This window comes from Phasianus colchicus, chromosome Z (assembly GCF_987193195.1).
Source record: "Phasianus colchicus chromosome Z, bPhaCol1.hap1.1, whole genome shotgun sequence".
NCBI classification, from domain to species: Eukaryota; Metazoa; Chordata; class Aves; order Galliformes; family Phasianidae; genus Phasianus; species Phasianus colchicus.
In genome coordinates, this window is record NC_143476.1 from 73,049,933 (window position 1) to 73,074,491 (window position 24,559).

Here is a 24,559-nt window from a genome sequence, read left to right on the forward strand (position 1 = left end):
GAGAGACACAAACGCCACTACTTACTGCTGAGGAACTGAGTCTGTATTTTATCATTATTCGTTTTCTGTGAATTCGTGAAGTCACCGTGGTGACTCACCATTCTTTGCACAGGCAGCTGTCAATCCACCTTCTTTGCTGGTGTTTGTTTTCCAGCCTCAAACCTCGGTCCCTCTCCTAAACCATTCACTGCTCTGCCCTAGCAGGAAGCACAGGCAACGAGTACTTCACGGTCGTCTTAATATTTTAGCCATCTATCTTCTGGGAGGCCCAAGTGTCCCTCCGCTGTGCGCAACGGGAAGCAGGCGTTGCGTTGCACAGCCCAACGACCGCCATTCTTCACTCTCTCTGGGCTAGCTCAGCCGTTAGAGCCGAGGGAGGGAGCTTCCCGCGCTGCCCGTACCGGCAAAAGGGCGGGCTGACAGCGGGCGCAACAGAGTCGAGCCGAGCTCCACCCGACGATACCTCACCTCCCTCCGCCCGCCCCTCCGCCCGGACTGTTGGGAGGAGAGAAGGCAGCGACACTCCCCGTTCCAAGAGCGTAATGCCGGGGGCAGGACAAGTGTTCTCTCCACCAATCAAAAATGTCGACGAGCCCGTCACGTGCTGCGATTGGCGCCCAATGGGCGAAGGCGACGCCTCGCGGGCTCTGATTCAAACGGTCGGCGGGCGCAGCGCGTGCGGCTGCCGGTTTCCGTGGAGACGGGGAGGCCTGGCCGCGTCCATGGAGCCGGGGCTCGTCGGGCCCGGGCCTTACCGCGCCACCCGGCTGGTGAGTGAGCGCCCGCTGGGCCGGGCTGGTCCCAACTCTCCCGCTTGGGGCCCTGCGCTCCCTTACTTAGTCCCGGGGGGAGCTTCTCCCCTAGGGCGGTTCCGTAGAGCTGAGCCTTTGAAGGCCGAGCGCTACGGCCCCGGGCCCGTCCGGGCGGCCTTCCCCGGCGGCCGGGACCTGAGGCGCTCAGGTGCGCGCCATCCAGGCGCCGGCGTTACCTGAGGTGAGTCCGTGCGGGGCGATCGGCTCCGCGGAAGGCAGCCGTGGTCCGGTCCTCCGCCTCACTAACAGCCAACTTCCCCCTGGAGCCGCCGAGCCGTCAGGAGCAGAGGGCTGCGGGTGTCCTGGCTGCCGTGCTCGTGTGTCCGTTCTCACATCTCCAGAGTTTAAATGAAAGTTCGGGTTTCAGTGTGCTTGTTGCCCAGCTGAACGAAATCTAACCAAATCTGTGTTCTGTGTAACTAAAGCGTTTTCTGTGGAAGAACTCCCTAACGGTTTGATTTGTGTCTCCTTCCTAGTGGAATGAGATAATCGAACTTTTCCGTGCTGGAATGCCTCTACGAAAGCATCGGTGCCGCTTCAAAAGCTATGAGCGTTGCTTCAAAGCCTCAGAGGCAGTGGACTGTTTGCACGAACTACTTGGCTCTAACCAAAACTTTGGCCCAGAGGTGACCCGCAGTCAAACGGTTAAGCTGCTTAAAAAGTTCCTGAAAAATCATGTTATTGAAGATATTAAAGGAAGATGGGGCAAAGAGGACTTTCAAGATGATGGCCATTTGTATAGGTAAAGCTATGTATCGTAACTGTGGAAAATATAGGTTTTATGAAAGCATTAATAGCTTTTATGTATTGCTCCTAGAGATATTTCTGAAAAATGCTGTTGCAGTGGTATCAGGGTGTCTGTTTTCCTTTCTGTTAAAGGTACTTTCTCCTAGTGGTGTCAAGTGACAGGACTTAACACTTGATTTCTATTTTTTTTCAATATGTTTTTATAGGAACTTTTTACGTGATTTCATGCTATAAATACAGAGTCTTTTGTAGATTTTACAAGGTGGCAGACTCATTATCCTGTTGATAGACCTCAGGCTTGTCAGTAGCTGAAAGTGTATTGAAAAGTGCTGATGAAAGTGGGTATGATACTGAGCATCCAGCTCCAATTCTCCTTCCCGAACCCCACCCCCATCTGCCTTGGATGATGTTTCCACTCTCTCAGAGAAGAGGGGCCATTTGAATTTAAGTATCATCTGCAACAATGCTTTTCTTTACGCCTTGGATCATCGATGGATATATTCTCTAGTTAAGAAAGTCTCCTGAAAGAAAGAAATTCTTATTTACATCAACGACAATTGTTTGTTTATCCTTGTTTAACCTTTAACTTGTACTTCGTTAACAGAGATAAACTAATCTATTTGAGTCAAAAGCTTAGCATCTTTAGAGGGGTTCTTTCACTTCTTGTGGCATCAGTTAAGGTTTGGGTATCAAGAAGTTGTGAGTTCCAAATTCTTACATTCTTATATTGTCCTGTTTAATAATGTAAAAGTAAACATTATCTTTAGCATGAATTTGTAATGTACATTGTGATGAATCTTCCATTGAAGAAATGGAAGCAGTAATGTTACATTTCTACTGATGAGTCTTTCTCATAAAGCATTTTTTTCTTATTTTTATTTTTCCATGGAAAATATTAAGAAATCATTGCAAGTGTAATGTTGAATTTCCACTTGGTGTGAAGTTAGTTTTCTTTATTTTTCTGTGTAGTCTTTCGTAGTCTCTAAACTGATGTGTTAGCTTTTTTTTCCCACTCTCTTATCCATACGTCTATGCTCTAAATGCTGCTTTTCACTACTGCTCATTTTCTCTATTAACTTAGAATACTATAACAGTAAAAGTTATGTATGATGTAATTTTTTCTCTGTTGTTATAAACAGAATATGGCTGAGATATTTTTCTCATAAAATAACCACATTTAACAAACTTGTGCAGATGATTTAAAATCAATTGGATTTGTAATCAATTCAGTTAACATTAATATTGACTCGAATTTCTTTACTGCTGCATGGCATCTTTCAATTAGTGGCTGCAAGTTCTTGGTTAATATTCTGAAGAAAAAAAAAAAACACAAAACAAAAAGCCTATACCTGAGTGTTATAACTTCTAGCCAAGTAAGTTAAATATTTGAATCAATTTTAATCAACCTTTGTAGGAGAAACTTTAAATAAATTTGGAGGAATAAAAATTGAATGTGTTCTCCAAATTTAGCCTTGTTGGGGGGATTTCATGTTATCATTAAACAAGGAAATGTTAAATTCTGAAACTTTAGAGTCAAATTCTAAGGACCCAGGGTCTTGTAAAAGGAAGATATTTTGAAGACTTCACCCAAGAAAGTCTCTTGCTAAATATCTGCATACAAAATATGGCTTGTGCAGTCTATAAGCTGGGAATGCCTTGGAAAGAATTCTAAGAATTTTAATGTGTTGTCCTGTACTTAAACTCTTTTCTGGCCATCTGCTTTTGGCTGCTGTGTGGGTTGGGAGGAGGGAGCAGATACTGATATCTTCCCCCATGAACTACCCAATGATTCAACAAGCTGAGGGGCTCTTGCATCTTAACCTTTGGCTCCAGTTTAAAGTCAAGTATAATGGAATGATGTGGTATGACCTGGTTTATACAACTGAAAATCACCTTCTGTTGGGAAGACTATCAGAAGATGCTGGCATAAAAATATGCTGAGAGTGACAGAAGATGATTAATAATCAGATCATAATCATACTCCTAGCTTGATGTTTCTAGGGGTTATGTTAATGATTGGGATAGAAAGGCTATGTATTTGGTTTTAGAGATAATTTCATTTATGTATTCCAGGAGCAATGCAGAGGAAAGAGAGGAATTTTGAAGAAACAGGAAAATATGAGAGGGGAGGGTGCAAGGTGATTTTGAAGAACTTTTGAAGAACTGTGGAATGCTTGCATAAAAGCAACTTTTGGTGTAGAAATGGTAGCACAGAACTGTAATATTTGTTATTTCCTTTTTTTCCATATGTATAGGGTTAAATATTAGTTTTCTGGCCTGCCTTTGCTCACATATTTAATGTCCTGGCAGCTCCCTCTGGTGGACTTCACTAAAGTTAACTTTTTAAATACATGTCTTATAATCCTAATATAAATTGAAATGCAAGTAGCTTTTACTTCCATTGATAATACTTGCAAGTCCAGATTTCATATTTTGCCTGCAGATTTCCATGTTAATGGACTGTAACTGTAACTATATACTATGATGCAGAGTTGTCACTAGAAACCAAGGTGGTTAGGTATTACCATAATTTTTGTATAACTGAAGTACTCCTATAGAGCATATAAGATGTGCTGTCAAATATTGTTTTGCCTGAAAGTGTTAGGAAAATTATTAATTGTGAATGTGTTAAATAGTATGCTTTCTGCAAAAGAGTGATGACTGAGTCCTGACCTAATGGCTCAATGTAGTCTAAAACAATAAATGATATGTTCCAGTTTTGGAAGCTTTCAGGCATTATGCTTCTTGGAATCTGAGCAATTGTATTAAAAGGATGTGTGCACTATAGAATCATAGGACCTTTTGAATTGGAAGGGACCCTTAAAGGGTCATCTAGTCCAGCTCCCTGCAAATGAACAGGTACACCTACAGATCAGGTTGCTCAGAGCCTGGTTGAACCTGACCTTGCTTTTTGCCAGGAATGAGGCTTCTATCATCTCTCTGTGCAATCTGTTCCAGTGCCATACTACTCTTATCTAAAATACAAACAAACAAAAAACCACCAGTAACAACAAAAAAACCTCTTCTTCCTTATATTCAGTCTAAATATCCCTTTTTTAGTGTGAAATCATTTTCCCCTTGTCCCATCACAACAGACCCTGCTGAAGAATCTCCTTTCTTCTTAAAGCCCTAGATGCTGAAAGTCTGCGATCAGGTCACCTTGCAGCCTTTTCTTCTCCAAGCTGAACAGCTCCAGCTCACTCAGCCTGTCCTTGTAGAAGAGGTGATTCATCTTTTGGATTATTTTTGTGGTCCTCCTCTGAATGTGCTCCAACAGGTCTCTTCTGTACTGAGGTCTCTACATCTGGATGCAGTACTCCAGGTGAGGCCTCACCAGTGCAGAGCAGAGGGACAGGAGCACCTCCCTTGCCCTGCTGGTCACACTTCTTTTGATGCAGCCTGGAATACGATTGGCTTCCTAGACTTCGAGAGCACATGTCCATCTTAACATCCACCAAAACCTCCAAGACATTTTTGGCAAGGATGTGCTGCACCCTTTTGTCCCTCAGTTTGTACTAGTGGAAATTGCCATGACCCAGGTGCAAGACCTTGCACTTGGCTTTGTTGGACCTTGTGAAGTTCACCTGGATCTACTGCTTTAGTCTATCTAGGTCTCTGAATAGCTCCCCATTCCATTATGGTCTCAAACTGAGACAGGGGAGGTTTAGCTTAGATATTAGCAGGAAGTTTTTCACTCAGAGGGTGACACACTGGAACAGGTTGCCCAAGGAGGCTGTGGATGCCCCATCCCTGGAGGCATTCAAGGCCAGGCTGGATGTGGCTCTGGACAGCCTGGTCTGGTGGTTGTTGACTTTGCACATAGCAGGGGGGTTGAAACTCAATGATCTTTGAGGTTCTTTTCAACCAAGGCCATTCTATGATTCGTTCTATGTTTCCTCAGGCATGTCAACTGCAAGATGCAACTCTGTGTTGTCCCCAAACTTGCTGAGGTTTCACTTAATCCTGCTGTTGATGAAGTTGTGTAAGAGTTGTGGTCCCAGTACAGGTGCCTAAGAGTCATTGCTTATCACTGATTTCCACCTGGACACTGAGCCACTGACTACTACCTACTCTCTGGGTATGGTCTTGCGATCAGCTCCTCATCTGTAGAACAGTCCATCCATCAAATCCATATCTTTCCACTTTGAAGAGAAAGATACTATGGGGTACTGTATTAAGGGTCTTGCTGAAGTCCAGATATATGACATCAGTAGCTCTTCCCTTGTCCACTGAGAAAGTTATGCCGTTGTAAAAAGTGACAAACTTGAATAAGGCAGAATCTGCATTTGGTGAAGACATGCTGGTTATTCTATATCACCTTTCTCTCTTCCGTATGTCTTAGCATAGCCTGCAAGAGCATCTGCTCCATGATCTTACTGAGCACTGAGGTATGGCAAAAACGTCAATAGCTCCCTGGGTCATCCTTTCTACTCTTCTTAAAAGTGGGTGTGACATTGCCTTTTCTCCGGTCACCAGGGACTTCATCTGAGTACTGTGACTTTTCAGATACCACTGAGAGTGGTTTGACTATGTCAACCAATTCCCCCAGGACTCTGCAATGCATCTCACTGGAACCCGTAAACTTATGGATGTTGAGGTTTCTCAGACGATCACAAATCTGATTTCTGCTTACAGCAGAATGGGCACTGCTCAGCCAATTTCCATCTTCTGAGCCACCTACTTGAGGGCTGTGTGTAGAGCACCAGCTAGTGAAGGCTGAGACAAAGATGTTATCTGTCTTTTCCTTATCTGTTTTTACCAGCCTACCTTTGTTGCTCACTGTACTTTTCTGGTTGATATACCTGCAGAAATCATTCTTCTTTACACCCTTTGCCAAATCCAGCCCAGGTTGGGCTTTGGCCTTCCTAATCCCATCCCTACTCAGCCTAGCAGTATCTCTATACTCCTCTCAGGTTACCTGTCCCTGCTTTCACTGCCTGTGCATTTTCTTCTTACTCTCTAATTTGATGAACAGGTTCCCTAGTTCAGCCATGACTGTCTCATGTCTTCCTTTTCCCTAACTTCCTTCATATGGGGATGAAGAGCTGTTGAGCACTAAGGAAAGCTTCCTTAAATACCTGTCATCTCTGTTCCACTCTCTTGTCATGGAGAGCTATTTCCGTTGCAGTTTTGTTATCTTAACTCCCTGAAGAGCTGGATTTTGGCTTTCCTAATATTAAGCTTCCTGATTTTACTCTCTGCCTATCCAGTATCTCTCAAGAGTGTGTGAACTTCACCATTGTATTATCACTGCAGCCCAGGCAGACTCCAATCGTGTTGGTGAAAAACAGGTCCAGTATTGCATCCTCTCGGTGGGACTCAGGAAGTCACCCTTAATGCAATCCAGGAACCTCGAAGTGCCTGCAACTTGCTGTGCTACTTTTCCAGCAGATGTAAGGTTAGCTGAAGTCCCTCAGCAGGATGAGAGCCTGACATTATGGTGTCCCCTGTAGCTGGAGAAAGAAGGCTTCATCAACAGGCTCTGCTTGATCAAGTGTCCTGCAGTAGATGTCAACCACAAGGCTTCTTTTGTTGCCTCTGTCTCTCACCTGTAGGCTTTTAACTTGCTCATGGCTGTTTTTCAGGGGCAACTCTTCACACACTATTTATTCCTTGATGTAGAGGGAATTGCCTCCTCTCTTCCTTCCTTACCTGTCCTTCCTGAACAAAACGTAGATGTCAATAGCCACACTCCAGTCATGGGAATCATCCCACCAGGTTTCTGTAGTTGATGGCAACTGGTTTTCCAGAAGCCACTGGTGGCTTCTATCTCCTGTTTGTTTCCCAAGCTGCATGTATCGGTGTAGAGGCATTTACTTCAGCTGGACAGCTGGCCTTGCTGTCTTCTTGCACGATAACTACTTAAATCCTTTCAAGTGTTTGCCTTCAGCCTTCTTGTTGCTTTCAGATGTCTGGGAATTCATCTGTGACAATTGTTACACCATTAATTCAAAGTTAATTGACACAAAAAGGTATCTTTGCTACCTGCTTGTCTAAACTGCTAAAACTAGTGCTATTTGTAGAAAGCAGCGTAAATCTTGACATATCATCTTTGGAATGCTTCTCAGTTTCAGTCTAACTCTTGGATTACTTTTGTATACAAACCAGAGATTTTCACTGTCCATCCAAAAGCTTGACTACCTGACTCTTGCTGTAATGCTATGTCATGGAGTTTCTCTAGATCTAGCTGATATGCTGATTGAGAAAAGGTCATAAAATCATGACATGTTATTTGAAAAGAGGGGAATGCATCTACTTTTTCTGGTATCAAGAGCTTCTTTCCTGGTTGAGGAAATTAAGTGACACATTTAGATGTTAGGATGAGCTGGAAGGGAACTAGGAAACTACTGAGAATATTGGAAAAAAAAAAAAAAAAAAAAAAAGATTAACCCAATAAAACTAGAAAATAAAATTAATGTGAAAGCTAATTAGATGTTGGGATTGAAAAGGTGAACTAAAATTTTAAAGAACTTGAGAAATCTTGAGCATGAGAAGCTTTCTGGTAGGATATGACTGTGTGATATCTAGTCGTGCACAAGTTCTTGTTGTTGTAACTGTCCTTCACATGCTGATTAAGGGGATGAGGGAGGTAAAAGCAATTGGAGCATCAGAAATCTTAGCATATAGAACTTGGGAGTATGGGTATAAATGAGAAAAATCTCCATCATCTGAGCAAGATTGATGGAAGATTATCATCAAACATCAAGATTTATTTCTAATGTGCTGTCATTAATTTCTTTATATACGCTCCCAGCTAGGTGAGGATTCTTTGTTTACCAGTACCTATAAGGTCTAGCTTATTTCTGCCAATTTCTTCAAGGCCCTTCTTGAAATGCATTAAAAGGTGAAAACCTTTTCCAGCAACCAGCTGGAAAAGACTCCAAATTGCAAGATATGATCTTCGCATAGAAAACATGTCGGCAAGAAGAATATGGTAATGTGGACAGAACTTTATGCAGTCACTATCCTTGCTTTAGGAGATGCATGCTAGCAGTTGAACACATGGGAGAAAAACCTACCTACAGCTTTTTCAGCAGAAATCCACCTTCTAAAGAATAGTCAGGTGGTGTTATTTGAGATACACCAGAGTATCAAGGACATCCATCCAAGGCTTTCAGTTACATCATAGGATATACGGAGGGCTTAAGCTATTCTGGAACAGCAGATAAAGGCCAAATGACTCATCTTAGAATGTTTAACCTTTTACTTAACACCTATCTTCAGGCAACTAAGGTGCTCTGTGAATGTCCAAGGTTTTTGCTGTATGTGCATGTGAAAGCTTACTTGCATAGTTTTCCTTTGGTAAATATGGAATAGTGTGAAGTTCAGAAGCTTTAAAAGTGTTCTCCTATTATAGATTTCCTCCTTCCTCACCACTGAAGCCATATCCAAAGAAACCTTCATTTGGAAAGGAAGTCATTAAATTTCCAGATTGGAATGATCCAAAGGCTGGCACTTCCGAAGAACGCATTCCTGTGAAATCAATCATGATGGTAAGATACCCAGTTAATTTCTCCAGACCTATACACATTTGGAAAGCAAAATTCAATCAGGAATTCTTCATTGTGCCACAAATTACAAATTGGTTAGAGAATTAAATGTAAAATACTTTTAATTGTGTGGAGCAAAGTTGTTCGTAATGATTTGCTGAAGATTTTGGCTTTGAGTATTCTTTCTGTTACAGATTGTAATGTACTTAGCATTCTAAGTTCAGCATGGGTGCATTTGCCAATATATTTGCATCTCAGTGTACTCTATTTCAAGTGATGCATTTCTTATCACATAAGACAAAATAGTTCCTTTACTTTTGCTTATAACATAACTTCTATTCTGCTTCTTCATGTTGCAGAACATGCATAATATACTACCTTGCTATGTACTGTAAAGTTGCTGGTGATTCCATTTCCTTTTCTACAAGGAGTACATTGTGGTGAAGGAGAAGCTGTCCTCCTTTGTTGCTATTCTTGGTGATCTTGGAGAATCATCCTGCTCTGTGCTCACTTGGATTGATCCAGCTTTTACAAAGTTGGGAAAAAATATTACTTTTATTTTTAAAAGAAATTCTGTCACTTGTCTCCAATTTTATACTGTAAAAGCCTAGGCCTTTTGAGTTTTCTTTGTTCTAAATTTTTCTTTCTGTTTAAATTGTGGTCTCATCCTTTTTATATACTGTTGGGACTTCTTTTACAATTTTAGCCTTTTTATTAATGCTTTTCAGTGCAGGACTTTTGTCTTGGATTTCTTGGTGAATGATAGTCTGTTTGGAAAAGCAGTTCCTACTGTTCTGCTGAATATTAAGAGGTTCTGAGCAAATAGCTATTCCACATTTGTAATGCAGTTATTTACATGCAAATCAAATGTTCTTTTCATGTGCAGCAAGTTCTGTGGGGAGACATGGTCCTTAGAACTGTAATAGTAGGTAAACGATTTATAAGGAGGAAAGAAAAGATAGTACAGAAGGCAAGTAAAAAAAATAGTGCTTTAGACTAGTTGCCTTAAAAAAAAAAAAAAAAAAAAGTTGTAGATTCTATTGAAGGGTGGAGTGGACAGGTAACTTAAGGTGGTTTAACCAAAACTTAAATTGCTGCAGCATCAAATAGAGCACTTATTGACTACATGTGAATTGACAGGCATGGATGTAGGTAGTGAAATACTGATGTGGAAAGCCAGATATTAATTGCAGAGGATTTCTTTAGATTTCAAACTATCTCCAGTCTAGTGTCATGAAGTGACTGTTAGCGTTGGAGTGATTAGGTGCATTCCTGGAGTGCATTTTATGGTATAGCTGTGATCACAAGGAATGCTGTTAATGTGATCATTGCATAGTAACTAGGAATGATCCAGAATTTTGTTTTAGAGTACACTGTGAACACAGCCTGCATTGTATGTGCACACATCAGCACACTGATGAAAATTTTCAAGCACCAAACTGGAATGTTAAAACTGAGTAAAGGATAATAGTCACATGAACTTGTATTCTCTTTACTTCTCTTTTATAACAATAGATTAGATATGGTGGATGTCTTTATCTGTAACCGTGTGCTTTCATTTTATTGCTGTTTTGAACTTGCTAAAAAGTTTACTATTTAATTGATCAACATACAATGAACAAGAACAAAAAAAAAGTTTTTATCTCATCTACAAATTTTCCAATAATTTTTCTATAAACAAGTGTTTAGTCTTAGTATGGTAGTCAATTTGAACTGGTTTTGGGCTCAAAATGCTTGCATCTTGGAGATTTTGCTAGATTTTAAAACATCTTAAAATTATTGCATGTGACATATTTGTGTTACGCTGTTAAGTATTTGAAAAATCACTGGCTAATGAGCTGTGCTGCTTTTTCTTTCTTCTGATTTTAGAATTCTGAAATGTGGTATAAGCGTCACAGTATAGCTATAGGGGAAGTACCAGCATGCAAGCTTGTTTTTCGCAGAGAGTTAACACAAGAAAATATAGAAGAGATATGGAAATCAATGACTTTGTCACGGTGAGTATGCATGTTAGTAATCTAAACTGAGAGTAAAACTGTATAGCAGTCAACAATCTTGTCTGTCTTCCCTAGCAGTGTTCCTAGCTTCGTCCACTCGCCTTTCGTTGTTGCCATAGTGTCAATACTAACTATCCTGCAAAATCAGCAGATCAAGTTCACGAGAAAACTTCAGTACTTTTTGACTTTTTTCTCTTATACTATTTAAATCCTTTTATTGTGTGGGCTTTGTTTTGTTTAATTACATTTTTCTCTGAATCTTTCTCTTCTCCTGTTATGAAATTGAATAACTCATATAGAAGTAAGACACCATTAGGCCTTTTAATGAAAAGTACAAACTTAATATAAGCAAAGAAATAGCTATGTCTGGAAGTCTTTGAGAAATTCCTTGCATTTTTCATAAGGAATATCCTATGCAAAACTAAATACCTTATTTTAGAACATTTTTTTGCCCTGCAAAAATATGCTTTAGATAATTTTACATTATGATATCTTTTCATCTAGGCCTGGCATACTATCTCTATGTAATAAACTTGATCTAGTGCAATGTAGCATAGGAAACTGTGTGATCAGAGAATAGTGTCAGTCTGCTCTACTCCTCCTTTGCATGCTTGTGACTTAAATAATAAATGTAAACGGTCTCTTTCAGAACTGTATCTGTCCTAATGCTATATATTTCATTGCAAATTAGATTATGTATTTATTGTGCTTTTATGTATTTTTGCAGACTACAAAAAGTCTTGGGTTTGGATTGCCTGGATGAAGTGATAGATACGAAGCTTGTGAATTCAAAGCATATTGTCCAAAATGCATACAATGTCAATAAGCAAGGCATTGTCACTTTAGAAGACAAATCAAGTGAGTATTTTAGAAGTTCTTGTTTAACTTCTTACGTTGTAGTTTATTATTTTTAAAAAAGAAAAACAATATTAACTCTGATTTATATAAATACATAGCAACTTCACACTTTTATAACCACATTCCATAAAAACTCTAGTTTTTTTAATGTGCTATTGGTGTTGTGCACCCCAACAGCAAGAATCAGTATTCTTTTTCCATACACACATTTTAATATCCCTGCTTTAGTACTTGTATTAGGTTTATATGGGAAAGCTTTGGCAGCAAGGAGGATGCTGTAAGAAGAGCCTAGCAGCTGCCCCATGTCAGCTCAGAGCCAGTACCACCTGGCTCCAAAAAAGACCCAGTGATAGCCAAAGCTGATCCAGTGAGTCATGCTGTGAGATCATATTTAGGAAAGGGGAAAAAATGCTGCACAACAGCAGGTGGGAGAGAGGAAGTGAGAAGAGAAATGGGAGAAACAATCCTACAGACACCAAGCCCAGTGTAAGAAGAGGGCAGAGACAAGGAGGTACTCCAGACCCAGAGCATTCTGAGGAGTCTATGGTGCAGCAGTAGATGTGTCCTGAAAGATGCTGCAGTTCATGGAGTTCTTTGCTGGAGTAGGACCTGTGCTGTAGCTGCCACCCGTGGAGGACTCATATTTGAACATTTAACTCCTGAAGGGTGGATCCTGTGGTACTGACTCACACTGAAGCAGTTATTGGAGAAATGTAACCTGTGTGTGGGGGGGTACTGTTTGTAGCTTGCTTTCAGTTTCATGCTTAAGTTTGTTATTATCAGTAGACAATATTAATTTCCCTTATGTTGAGTCAGTTTTGCCTGTGAGAGTGATCAGTGATTGGCGAGTGATCTGCCCCATCTCAACTTGCAATTTTTTTTCATCGTATTTTCTTCCCTTGGGAGACTGAGAGGGAATGAGAACTATGTGGTGAAGCTTAGCCTACTTACTAGTGCGAAACCATCACAGCAATACTGAACGAAGGTGAAGGAACTGACATTTTTCAGTTAAAATTGTAGGGATGTATTTTTTGAAGCTGCCTTTGTCAGTCTACCTGTGCCTGGAGTGTCTGCAGGAGAGCAACATGTAAAAAAAATAAATAAAAAAAAAAAAAGAAGAAATGATGAGAATATATACAGAGAGGCTTAAAACTTCTAATTTCGGTGTTTTTAGTCAGTATATTTTGAAAGAAGCACCATGTAAAACTGCTTTTCCTCACTAGGGAAATATGAAATATGATATGAGGGATTACTTAATATTGTAACCATGTTTTCCATAAGATCTGTAGAGAAGTGAGAGATCAGGTAGGAACCTGATTTGGTTTATGAAAGTAACCACTTCTAAAGCATGTATGTGTTAGTTCTCCAGACAGTTGACTGGAGACTTCAGGACATTTCTTTCCTCTTTTCAGAAATGACGAAACTGAACATATGAATGCTTTTCATCATCTATAGTATAAAATAACCACTTTACACATTCACTAGTCCCTCACAAAAATTTGAATAAGTTTGGTTAAATTTTACAAGGCAGATTAAGGATTTACTATATGATACAGTTTTCCTTATTAAGAGTTGTAGTTGTAACTGGTTGATATTGAAGCATCGAATATACTATGTTTGTAATCTGACCAAAGTTATTTGTCTGTATATTAAGTAGTAATCTGTTTTTTTCTTTCAGTCTACTTTATAAGAGGAACTTCATTAAGAATTTTGAGTTCACTATGATCTTAGAATTTGTAGTAGGAAAAAAAAAAACAACAAAAAACGAACACCTGAGTTACTATTTTCATTTTTTTTTTTATTTTTCCCTTGTGCAGAGGACCTACCTCACTGGATATTGTCAGCAATGAAATGCCTAGCAAATTGTAAGTAAACTTGGAATTAAACCTAAAATATCACTTAAGAAAAAAATCATCTTCATGATGATTCACAGCTTCACCAAATATCAGTGATATTCATAGTCAATATTTTTCCTGATAATGGCCTTGAAAACAATGTTGAAAAAGACCAGTCAGTCAGCATATGTTCTCCTGTCAGTGCAGTTTACTTCACTGAAGTATCTTAAGGTTAAAGTATTTCTATTTTTCTCGCAATTATGTTTGTTTCCACTAGATCTGTTGGAAATATAAATGAACTATTTTTAATAGTGTATATAAGTTTCTTTCCTGCGTGAATTTGCACTTGTAGTGGCTGGAATAGCAAACAGTGATGAAGTTGATGAGCTGCAAATTAACTTTTTTTCTTCTTTTTTTTAATAGGGCCCATCTGCTCAGATTTGAAGCAACCTACATATTCAGGATTTGAAAGAGATGTCTTCAAAACAATAGTGGACTACTTTGGCCAGATGAAAGAACCACTTCTTACATTTAATTTTTTTGATGTTTTTGTTAGTGTGTTAGGTAAGTGGTCTGGGATGTAACAAGAAATGTATTCCCAGTGCTTAAAAGAAAGTTTAATTTTTTGCTATGGCTTTTTAAGTGTTGACAAAAACAAATTAACTACCATGTAGAAATAGATAGCCCATAGAGAGATAAAAAATATGAAAAATTAGAAAAAATAGGAAAAAAATTCTGGGTTTAAAAGTAAACATACTTTGTAGCATGCTGTTTTTTGACCCTCTTTGCCAAAAGGCACAACATTGCATTTTCATATGCATTGCATAATCTTTGGAACTGAAAAAAGATTTCAGAACAATTACATTCAATAACTGCTAAGGTTATATAACAATTCTTCAGCTAGTAAAGGGATCTATCAGTTACTGACATTTTTTAGGAATTTAGTATTTTTGTACTTTGTTCGTATCTAGTTCACTATCTTCAAATTGAATATAGTTCCATTTTGGAATTTTTTTCTGAGGCAACAAATGTTCCTGACAATATCTTTAAAATCCTTCCTACTGCTTTTTTTGTTATTCTATTGTATTCAGTATGTTTCAGGACTGAGTTTCATTTCACAGTAAAAATGACAATGAGGAATTCTTATCAACAGTTATGCACAAGTGAAAAGAAATTGTCCACTCTTTCAAATAAGTGTGAAGTCACTTACTTCACAAAAAAAATATATTCCATATATAATTTATTCTTAAAAACAAAAATAAAGATATACAACAAGTAATGAAAGTATAGGATTTTAAGAACTACTTTGTTTTCAATCTTCATATTTTGCCAATTTACTTAAAAATACCAGCAGTATATGTTTGAAATTGTCAGCCTACTCTGGACACAATTTACAGGCATTTAAATATCAAAGAAGTTGCATGTGGTTGTAATGGGATGTCTTGGGATATTTGATTTAGGTACCTTCAGTTTCTTATGTAAGGATAAGAGTGGTTGGACTAGAGTATTCCCAGGTGTTTTTTCCATGCTGTTTTACTTTATGATTCAATTATTAGTTTCCCTATTTACCTGGAAAAAGAAGTTCAAGAAGGCAATTCATCTCCCTGTTGTGATGTCTCACTCTCCTTTTTGTACACAAAAAATGGTTCCTACTGGTAGTAGGAAAGCAAATAAGGGACCTAACTCTATGCATATGCAAATAATGTGGGAAATAAATGAGGAATTAATTGTGTATGTCTGTTGGTCTATGATCTTATTGGTACCACAGAGGCATGATGGGATGGACACAAGTTCTTTAAAAATGACATTTAGGTGAAGTGAAGTCACTACTCAGTGACCAGCTGAAGTGTGTGGAGCTCTGCCTGAGAGTAGATGAGGAATAGACAGAATTTATGGATAAAAGGAGGGCAAGGACAGATGACATTATGATGGTGATCTGCTGTAGGCTGTAAATAGGAAAAATATGTGGATGAGGCCTTCTACTGAGATAGAAGTTTCACTTTCACAAGGCCTGGTCCTGGGGGGCCTTTAAGCACTATGATATCTACTGGAGGGACAACACTCTTGAAGATTCCTGAAACAAATCATAGAATCTCAGGTGCTTAGGTTGGAAAAGACCTGAAAGATCATCAAGTCCAATCACAACCTAACCGTATTACCCTAACAGCCCACTGCTAAATCATGCCCCTGAGCACCATGTCTGAACAGTTTTTAAACATATCCAGGGGTGGTGACTCAACCACTTCCCTGGGGAGCCTATTTCAGCACTTAACAACCCTTTCTGTAAAGAAGTGCTTCCTGATATCCAACCTAAGCTTATCCTGGCACAACTTGAGGCCATTTCCCCTCTTCCTGTCACCAGTGAGAAGAGACAGTGTAAGGCACTGTAAGCACCTTTCAGATATTGGAGGAGAGCTCCCCCCAGTCTCCTTATCCTCAGACTGAACAGCCCCAGTTCCTTCAGTTGCTCCTTGTAGGGCTTATTCTCCAAGCCCTTCACAAGCCTTGTTGCCCTTCTTTGGACCTACTTCCTTCTCCAAAGGATAGAAAAGCCAGTGAGGAGATGTACTATGTAATTCACCAACAAGATGGGGCCTGTAGGGAATGTGAAGGTCCAACGAAGTCTTAGCTGCAGTTGCCTTGGAGTGGTGGAGTGGAATCACAAAGGTTCACAACAAACTGTGAACCCCAGGAGAGCAGACTTTAGCATCTACAATAATCTTCTTATCAGACTGGGATAAAGTCCTAGAGGGAAGAGGGGCTCAAGAATGCCAATTCATAGATTGCCTCCAAGATCAGGAGCAATGTATCCCAGCACAGAGAAAGTGACAAAAATATCAGGAGACCTGTATGAATGAACAAGGAACTGCTGGCCAAACTCAAACACAAAAAGAAAACATACAGAACATCAGGACAGATAACGTGGGAAGAATACTCTTCCTTCCCAGAAAAGGAGTCTGGGGAGATGGATTCTTAAGATGTTTAGAAAATACCTGTGGAAATAGACATTGAGAAATGTTTCTATGTTACTTTTTTTTTTTTTTAATGATAAACCAGGTCTGCTGCAAAAACACAGTGAGGCTATAGAAGCTCTTCAAATATCTTGTCTCCTGCTGCCACCAGAAAATCGGAGAAAACTGCAGCTGTTGGTGAGAATGATGGCAAGAATTAGCTTTAACAAGGATTTGCCACCTCTTTCTGAATCAGTGAGGACCAGAGTCTTGGTATGTATAGTAATAATGCAGAAGATCTTACAAGGCTTTTGGGGTAGCACAGATAAGATTCTTACTGGAGAGCATATGTAAAATAAGGCTTGCCTACGTGATGAATAGTTTTTCTATTCCAACTATGCAAAAACATCTGAATTTGAACAAGTTGCTTTTGAACTTGTGAGCAAATGCAGAACTTGCTCAGGACTTGAAGGTTTCCCCCATCTTAAAATTAAATCATCACTGATTTGTTTTCTACACAGACTTAAATAGACTGACTACCAAGTGGATAATAATGAAAGAATAAGAATAATAGAAGATGAGGTCTTTGTTCTTCATCACTGCAAAAAGTGTAAGAGAAACAGATTGTCTGTTTCAATTAAAATTAAAAATATATGTCTGAATTCTTTGTTTACCAGTTTTAGCAGTGAAAAGAGCAAATTGTGCCAAATGATTCCAGTATTCATTTTTGTTCTTCACTTAACTACAGAAACATTCTTCACTACATGTCATTTTTATTCATATTTTGACAAACCCCTAGTTTATGCTAATGTCATTTTTGTAGGGCTATTTATATATTTATCACAAATTTCAATGACATGTTGACAAATATGAATGTTATCACAGTCATATTTGTATTGTTTTTTTTTAGGCAAAATTTAGCTATTCCAACTGAATATTTCTTTTTGTTAACATTCAAGTTCTCTGCAAGGACTAGAGCATTGGAAAGCTCAGCCATTCTATAAAAATCCTAGGATGTCTACATCTAAATTTGTTCCATAACAATGAAGATTTTAATTAACTATGAATGATATTTTATTAAAATAATTGAATTATTGACTAATACTTATAATTAATTAACTGTAAATGATATTTTTTACAAAAATAACATAATTATAAGGTAAATGTTATTTTTTTGAAGTAAATCCTATACAATCCAAGTATTTGTATTATGTTTTATTTCAGTGGTGTTATCTACATCACAAAGCAGAAAACCTTGTTTGTTTTCTGTGCTAGAAATGTTAATAGTGACTAGTACACAGCTGGAAAGCTTGTTGTCTCATATTCAAGTGTTACATGTAGTGAGCTGCACCTGAAATTTTATTTGAAGGATTAGAAAGTAATGGCATTAAGTTTTCCTTCTGCCACTTCACTTCTATTCAATTGCTGTGTTGTTTTTAAAAACTCTGAAATATTTATGCCCTATTTGACTGGAAAGGCCAAGTGAAATGCTTATTTGTGGAGGTACTGAGAGTAAAATGAAGTGCAGCCATTCTATGCCTTAGGTCAGCATTAGATTGTTTGAGGCAAGAGCCACCTTTGGTCCTTTCAGTGTCAGTGCAGTACACAATGCTCTTCCTTTTTTTTTTTTTTAAATGATGCGTTGGAAGTATGGTGAGTATTTTGTTGTTAAGAGATCTTTTAGGAAAGATTTTAATACAGACTATTTTTTCTCTATAAATAGAAAAATAAACTTTTTTTTTCCTCAGATGGTTCAAGCATTTTCCCGTTGTATTCTCTGCTCGAAGGATGAAATGGACTTGGATGAACTGCTTGCTGCTAAGCTAGTATCTTTTCTCATGGACAATCATCAGGAGATATTAAGTGTTCCATCCTCCTTAAAATCTTCTATAGAGGAACATGTTGTGCATGTCCAAAGAGTTCAAGTAGGTGTCTAGTGGGAAAAAATACCTTGTGTCACTCTGCCTCAATAGCAAAATCATGCTTTTTGCTCTTGAGTTTGATGTATCTTAGACTTTGGTCTGTCTCTGCTAGCATATTAAGAGCTAATTTATTTTGGCTACTGATACTCTATCATAACTATATAGTTAAATGAAACTAAACAGATCTTGGACGTCTTAGGTACAAACATTTTTCCATCTTGGTCACACCGTCTTCTCGAGGAATGGGATCACAATATTTTGAAGGCATCCATATGTACTCAACTTTATCATAACTTTTTTTCCTTTTTCCAATATCATATTTTTCATGTTTAGTTCAACATTTATTGATTTCCACTGAAGTACTTAGCCATTTCTTTTTCCAAGAATTACACAGGCTTCTTTGTTTCATGCTTCTTGACTTACTGGAACTCACTCTATTTGTGCAAGAGGTAGGAGGTAGAATTTGTGGTCTTCTCTTTTTCTGTTGAATGACTTTGAGTAAAATTTAATGACTGTAATGATACAGTAGTCAGCTTGGTGAGGTTTTTGGTTTTTTTTTCCCAAACTTGTTGCAGAGAACAACTTTTTTTACATTCTTTCTCCAGATAAAATATGCTGGAGCTGACACCGATGCGACTTTTCCTGCTCCATCGTTTTGCCATCAAATCAGCACAGATGAATTTGAATACCAAAGGGCAACTGGCTCTCAGGAACCGCTGGCAGCTTTACTAGAAGAAATTGCAACGAATAAAGAAATATCTGTGAAAGACAAGAAGAAGAAGCTCAAACAAGTAAGTAAAAATTTCTCTGGTATTCATTTAATTTTGAAAAGCTTTATGGATTTTTACATTTATGGTCCTCTAAGATAATAATGATTCTTAAAACAGTAGATAATTTTGGGCATTTATAACTTTTAATCATTTAGAACAGAGGTGCTGTAGTGAATAAACCATACTGGAAAACATCAATTAATTTTCTATACAGAGATATAGAGAGTGTTTTGGAGGAATTTTCTTTCTCCATTTGTGGATATGACAATTCATATTTTAAAATGCCAAATATGAGTGAATTTTTTATTTAAATTGATTTATTTTTCTAGTTTCAGAAATCTTACCCTGAAGTGTATAGAGTACGATTTCCTACTCCTGAAACTGAAGCAGTGCTATTTCCAGAAAAATCAAAACAGAAGCCACCACTTCTGATGTGGGCTTTAAGAAAGCCATTTCAACCATTTCAGAGAACCAGAAGCTTTCGGATGTAAAGAGTTTGTATGTAATACATCAGCAAACTGAGTCAAAGCAAATTTTCAATGGATCTTACACAAAAGGAGTCTGAGCAGCATGTAATTTGCTCAGAAAAAATACTGGAGACTGTAGAGAACATCAATAGAGAAGTGTTGAGGACATAGAAATGTGAGCCAGTATCAGTATTTTTGTAAATCATGATTTTTTTTGATGTCTATTTTGTAGTTCTTAAAAACAAGATGATTAACTTGCATTGGGGATAAGGCACGCTTGCTGTAGTTTGACCATCATTTCAAGGTCAAAACTTGTGTGCAATGTATTGTTAGTTAATCAAGAGAATTTTTTTCTTGTTGTATAAACTAGGCCATTTGTTCATGCGTAGCTTGAGAAATTCTTAATCTGTAAGTAAACAAATAAGTATGTAACACTGGATTTTGTTTTTCTGTTGTTTGCTCTGTTGTTCTTATATAAAATTTATTTCATAAAACTGTAAAAACTCATTCTTAATTTTGATTCTTACGATGCATTACATCTAGAGTCAACTGTTGTTGAAGAGCCATTTCTTTTTTTAGTATAAACTTTAAAAGCCTTTTCCAAAAGCTGTTATGAAATAGTGCTGTACAAATTTGGATGGCTGTTCTCTAGAACTCATTTTATCAGGAAAATTTAGATCTTTGTATTTCTTCTGGAAATGCAAATATTTACTTGATTTTGAAGTATTGAGTACCTTTAATGATTTTGTTTGTTTTCCATTATGAAAACTATTGTACATGTAACTTGACTGGGAGTATAACCTGATTCTGGCAACAATTTTGATCTATTAAAACACTGTTTGCAGACATTTACTGGTATGGTTCTGGTGGTAGTTTTAGGTTATCCATCAGAGTTTTAAAGAACAGTTTTTCATATGTCACTGAATGTCGAAGTCTATGCAGGAAGGGAAGGCAGCAGGTATCTCAACCAGTTTGTCTGAAATTCTAATGAACAACATGCTGACTAATCTGCAGCATTTACTTTCTAACCCCCTAACATGTCAATAAGCTTGAAGATGTGAGACTGTTGGTTTAATAGAATGGAATGTTTCTCGGGTATTGTGCTTTTTAAGAACAGTACATGTTTTCATGGTCTGTCTTCACCCTTGCACTTCTTATCAGTAATCATTGCTTAAGTAAATGTGGTGCTAAAGGTACACTTTTCAAATATTAAGAACACATTAAAATTAATATTAGAAGTAGTCAGAGGCCACTTAACTTTTTTACTGGGTCTCTGGCAATGATGTATCTTCTCATGTTTGTCATAGTATTCTGCATATTCTTATGTACATTCAGACTGACTAATCATAATATAAACATTTGGTTATAGCAGTAATCCATAAAGTGTAAGAGCTAATAAGGCTAGTGTTTTTCATAGGAATGAGGAAACCCACCCGAATTCATCTCTGGCATCAGTTCTTAACTGCACGGGAGAGGTAGAATTCTATCTATTAGGCACTGAAAATAATATCACTACTTATATATGAGCCTTCTAGTGTCACATGGAATTGTTTCCTCACTGATCTGTTTCTACTGTTCATATAGCCAATTTTAAACAGCACTTTGTGTTTGCTCATTAGTTTCTAGTAGTAGCAATTGAAGACATAGTGTTTCTGTGGGTCAATTACAGTCGTGTTTCAAATAATTCTTTTTTGTCTGCAATAAAAACAAACCAAGCAAATCCATTTGTTGACAATTCCCACGCCTGCCAAAAAATGTTGTCACAAAAAATTCTCTAAAACCTCAGGGGGACTTAAAAAGAGAACTGCAGCAGAAATCATAGTTTTGCAAGACTGAATTTTAACTGTTGTCTAATCTTGAAGACTGACAAAAATTATCTTGGAAATAGAGAATATTTAACTATAGTTGCTATTACAGCTTTTCCTTGTCTCATAACTGAACTAACTAACAAAGCAAATATGGTAACCTTTCTGAATGGAGGCTGGAAAAAGAAGATTGCTAGAATAATATTACAAAGAAGTCTGTGGTCTTGGTAAAGAATAAAAATGTTTCGGTATTCCTAACATATAATCAATAGAAACCTCAGTTTTCTTATTAAGTTTCTTAGGAATTTAACTTTTCTATGAAAGCCATGTAATGTCTTGATATTGCCAGGACTGAACAACCTTGTATCAATTGGGCTTTCCTGTGAACTGTGGGATTCTTCTGCTTATGCAAGTAGTTGTTACTGAAGAGGTTAGCTAAATTAAGACTTAGCTGACATTCTTTTTAAACACAGCAGGTGGAAAATTCAATAGAGGTAGATGAGCAGTATCTTAAGTATCTACCTTCAAGCTCATATGTAAATAGGAGCTATCTCTCAACATCATACTCTAAATTTAACTCCTTAGTACTAAAGTTTCTATTGCAATGCCATTATTTGTAGCTTTTGGATTTTTGGAAAAGAATCAGAAACTTTCAGTAGAAGTTTCTGCAATTTTGTTTTCTGTGTATGTGTATGCTAAGACCAAATAGGTAATAACATATGACTAATAGCAAACCCTTGCAGAAGAGTGGAAAACTTGAAGCAAAATTTTAGTGGGAAAAATTTGATGCAGAATAATATAGCTAATTATTATTCAGTATGTTGTTTTTAATTTCTCATTGAAAGTACACTTGTTGTATGGTGAATATAGTTTTGTTAGTGTTGAAGATTACAATTGTATTTCAAGTGTGTTTTAGTTTTTAATCCTGAAAGTTTTGCTGTGGGGGTGAGATAGCTGTATGGTGTGTTTAGGTAAACTGATAATATACTTAGCTTATATTTGTTTTATTATGGATTCCTTGGAAGTACTGATAGAGTCACATATATGGTTGAAAATTGTGGCTATATTAGGCTTTTTATGGCATTACTTTTAGTGGCTTCTGGCAGAATACAGACGTTAGCCAGTAATGGTTATGCATAAATTTAAGTACAAGGGCATTGTAACTGATGGAGATGCACTTTATGGATTTTTTTCAGAAAATCCGTACTGCATTTTCCTGTCAACATTTTCACTGAGAATGTGAAAAGGAATGTTAAAAAAAAAAAAAAAAGACATCAAAAAGGAAGTGCAGATTAAAAATGAATTCATACATGGTCACATCTAAACTTGCATCAAAGAGCAGGGAATGTAGGTCATTTGAAAAAGAAAAGAGAGGAGGAAAGATTGTGCTCTGAAAAACTACAGTTCTATGAGTTTCCTCCTACAGTGAGCAAGGCTTCCCAATATGCTGAGGCAGAGGGCTAATGTGATTCTTTAAGGTCTAAATTGGAGGTGATTACGTAAAATCAGCTGACTCATCTCTTGTGTGACCTCTGCTCAGTACTGAGTTACTGATACTGAAACATTGCAGGATTTGCAGATTTTTATAAAACTATAGATGATAGAAAATGAGAATTCAAAATTACTTTCCTTAAACTCAGAGTTTGCATTACTTCAGTCTTTTCATTTATGAGAAACAAGAACAGGAAGTCACTTGATTAGCTCGTGGAAGTACATTTACATAAAGAAGTACACATTTTGGTAAGCAATAATGACGTGAGCTGAGATGGATGTATTACGCTGTAGTTTGGAAAGTTGAGCTGGATAAGTTTAAATATAGAGGGGTTTTTTAATGTCATTGAGGGTACTGAATGATGGGAATGTAGTGAATTTTATCTTTTCTTGATGTCTTCGGAAGTGTCTTTTTCTGGTGGATATTTGGATATTTGCTGAAACCAAGGTCATTGAGCTCAGAGCAGAGTGAGCAAAGAAGCAGCATGATGACTTAACATATAGGAGACTGGACAAAATCCCCTCAGTCTGCACGCTCTGGATTTTAACAAAAGTTGCCTATCTGTTCATACTTATTGGCTTCACTAAGTGATTTGATATCCAGTAGGTGATGTGAGTTGCTTGTCATTTCTCTGTGGGTTTTTAAATTTTATTTAATGCAACTGAAGAAAACAGTATCTTTAACTTTATTTTTTTTTTCCAGACAAAACTGATGAATATAGGCAAAGTGGGATCACCTCCAATGTTGTGATGGCACAGCTGCATCTGGGGATAATGAAAATCAGCTATGTTCTACCTAACACTGGTCAGGGTGGGTGAGGTATGTCTCTACGTTCTGCAGGTTTTCTGCCTGGAAATTAGAGAGAGGATAGGATCCATAGAAATATGATCTGATGGCTGGTATGAATTCTAGTAATAGAGTAGTTGCTTTATTATCTACGAAAGTATTCTAAAACATATGTCTTAGTCTTGTATTTTTCAGCCTGGAATTATGTGGTGCTGAATTGATCAAGGTCACACCTATGAAAAACAGCTCAAAACATCCAAAACAACTGAAAATTTCTCTTGTCTTAGCACTAGCATAAAGTTGTCTATAGCTAGTTCTTGTAAATGTTTTTTTCTATGATTATGGTTTGAAATCACTGCAAGGTTCTCTAAAACTTTAACAATGACTGTGAGAGAAGCAGTGTTTCCTGAGCTCGCCTGCTGAAGAGAGGGTGGACTGACCTTGGCACTTCTAGACAGACTCTGAAGGTGAATAAAAGGCATAATGTAATATATTTACATGCTTGCAAATTTATCCTTTGTTTTCTTGTCTAACTTAAGTGCCTTAAGTGCTTATTTGCATGAGGGTCTGGCCTTATGCATAACTAAGATATGCTATGTGATTTCAAATCTGATGTGCATAGTTTAT

General features: G+C 37.7%; 1 protein-coding gene across 4 annotated transcripts in view; it reads left to right on the forward strand.

The window, feature by feature from the left end:
- Positions 1 to 653: 653 nt before the first annotated feature.
- DEPDC1B (DEP domain containing 1B) overlaps positions 654 to 24,559 on the forward strand; it is a 34,355-nt gene continuing 10,449 nt past the window's right edge. For 2 of the 4 annotated variants that reach the window (XR_016461760.1, XR_016461759.1), the window contains exons 1-12: positions 654 to 770; positions 1,289 to 1,554; positions 8,917 to 9,052; positions 10,919 to 11,046; positions 11,774 to 11,904; positions 13,722 to 13,769; positions 14,163 to 14,303; positions 16,797 to 16,963; positions 18,439 to 18,615; positions 19,218 to 19,403; positions 19,712 to 20,024; positions 23,849 to 23,965. Coding sequence is in view for 1 of the 4 variants with exons in the window: in XM_031605458.2 (XP_031461318.2) it covers positions 723 to 770; positions 1,289 to 1,554; positions 8,917 to 9,052; positions 10,919 to 11,046; positions 11,774 to 11,904; positions 13,722 to 13,769; positions 14,163 to 14,303; positions 16,797 to 16,963; positions 18,439 to 18,615; positions 19,218 to 19,403; positions 19,712 to 19,873 (1,590 nt within the window). In the remaining 3 variants the exon portion in view is untranslated. Of the gene's footprint in view, positions 771 to 1,288; positions 1,555 to 8,916; positions 9,053 to 10,918; positions 11,047 to 11,773; positions 11,905 to 13,721; positions 13,770 to 14,162; positions 14,304 to 16,796; positions 16,964 to 18,438; positions 18,616 to 19,217; positions 19,404 to 19,711; positions 22,230 to 23,848; positions 23,966 to 24,559 lie in introns of those variants that run through there. The other 2 variants (XR_016461761.1, XM_031605458.2) reach the window with 2 other exon arrangements.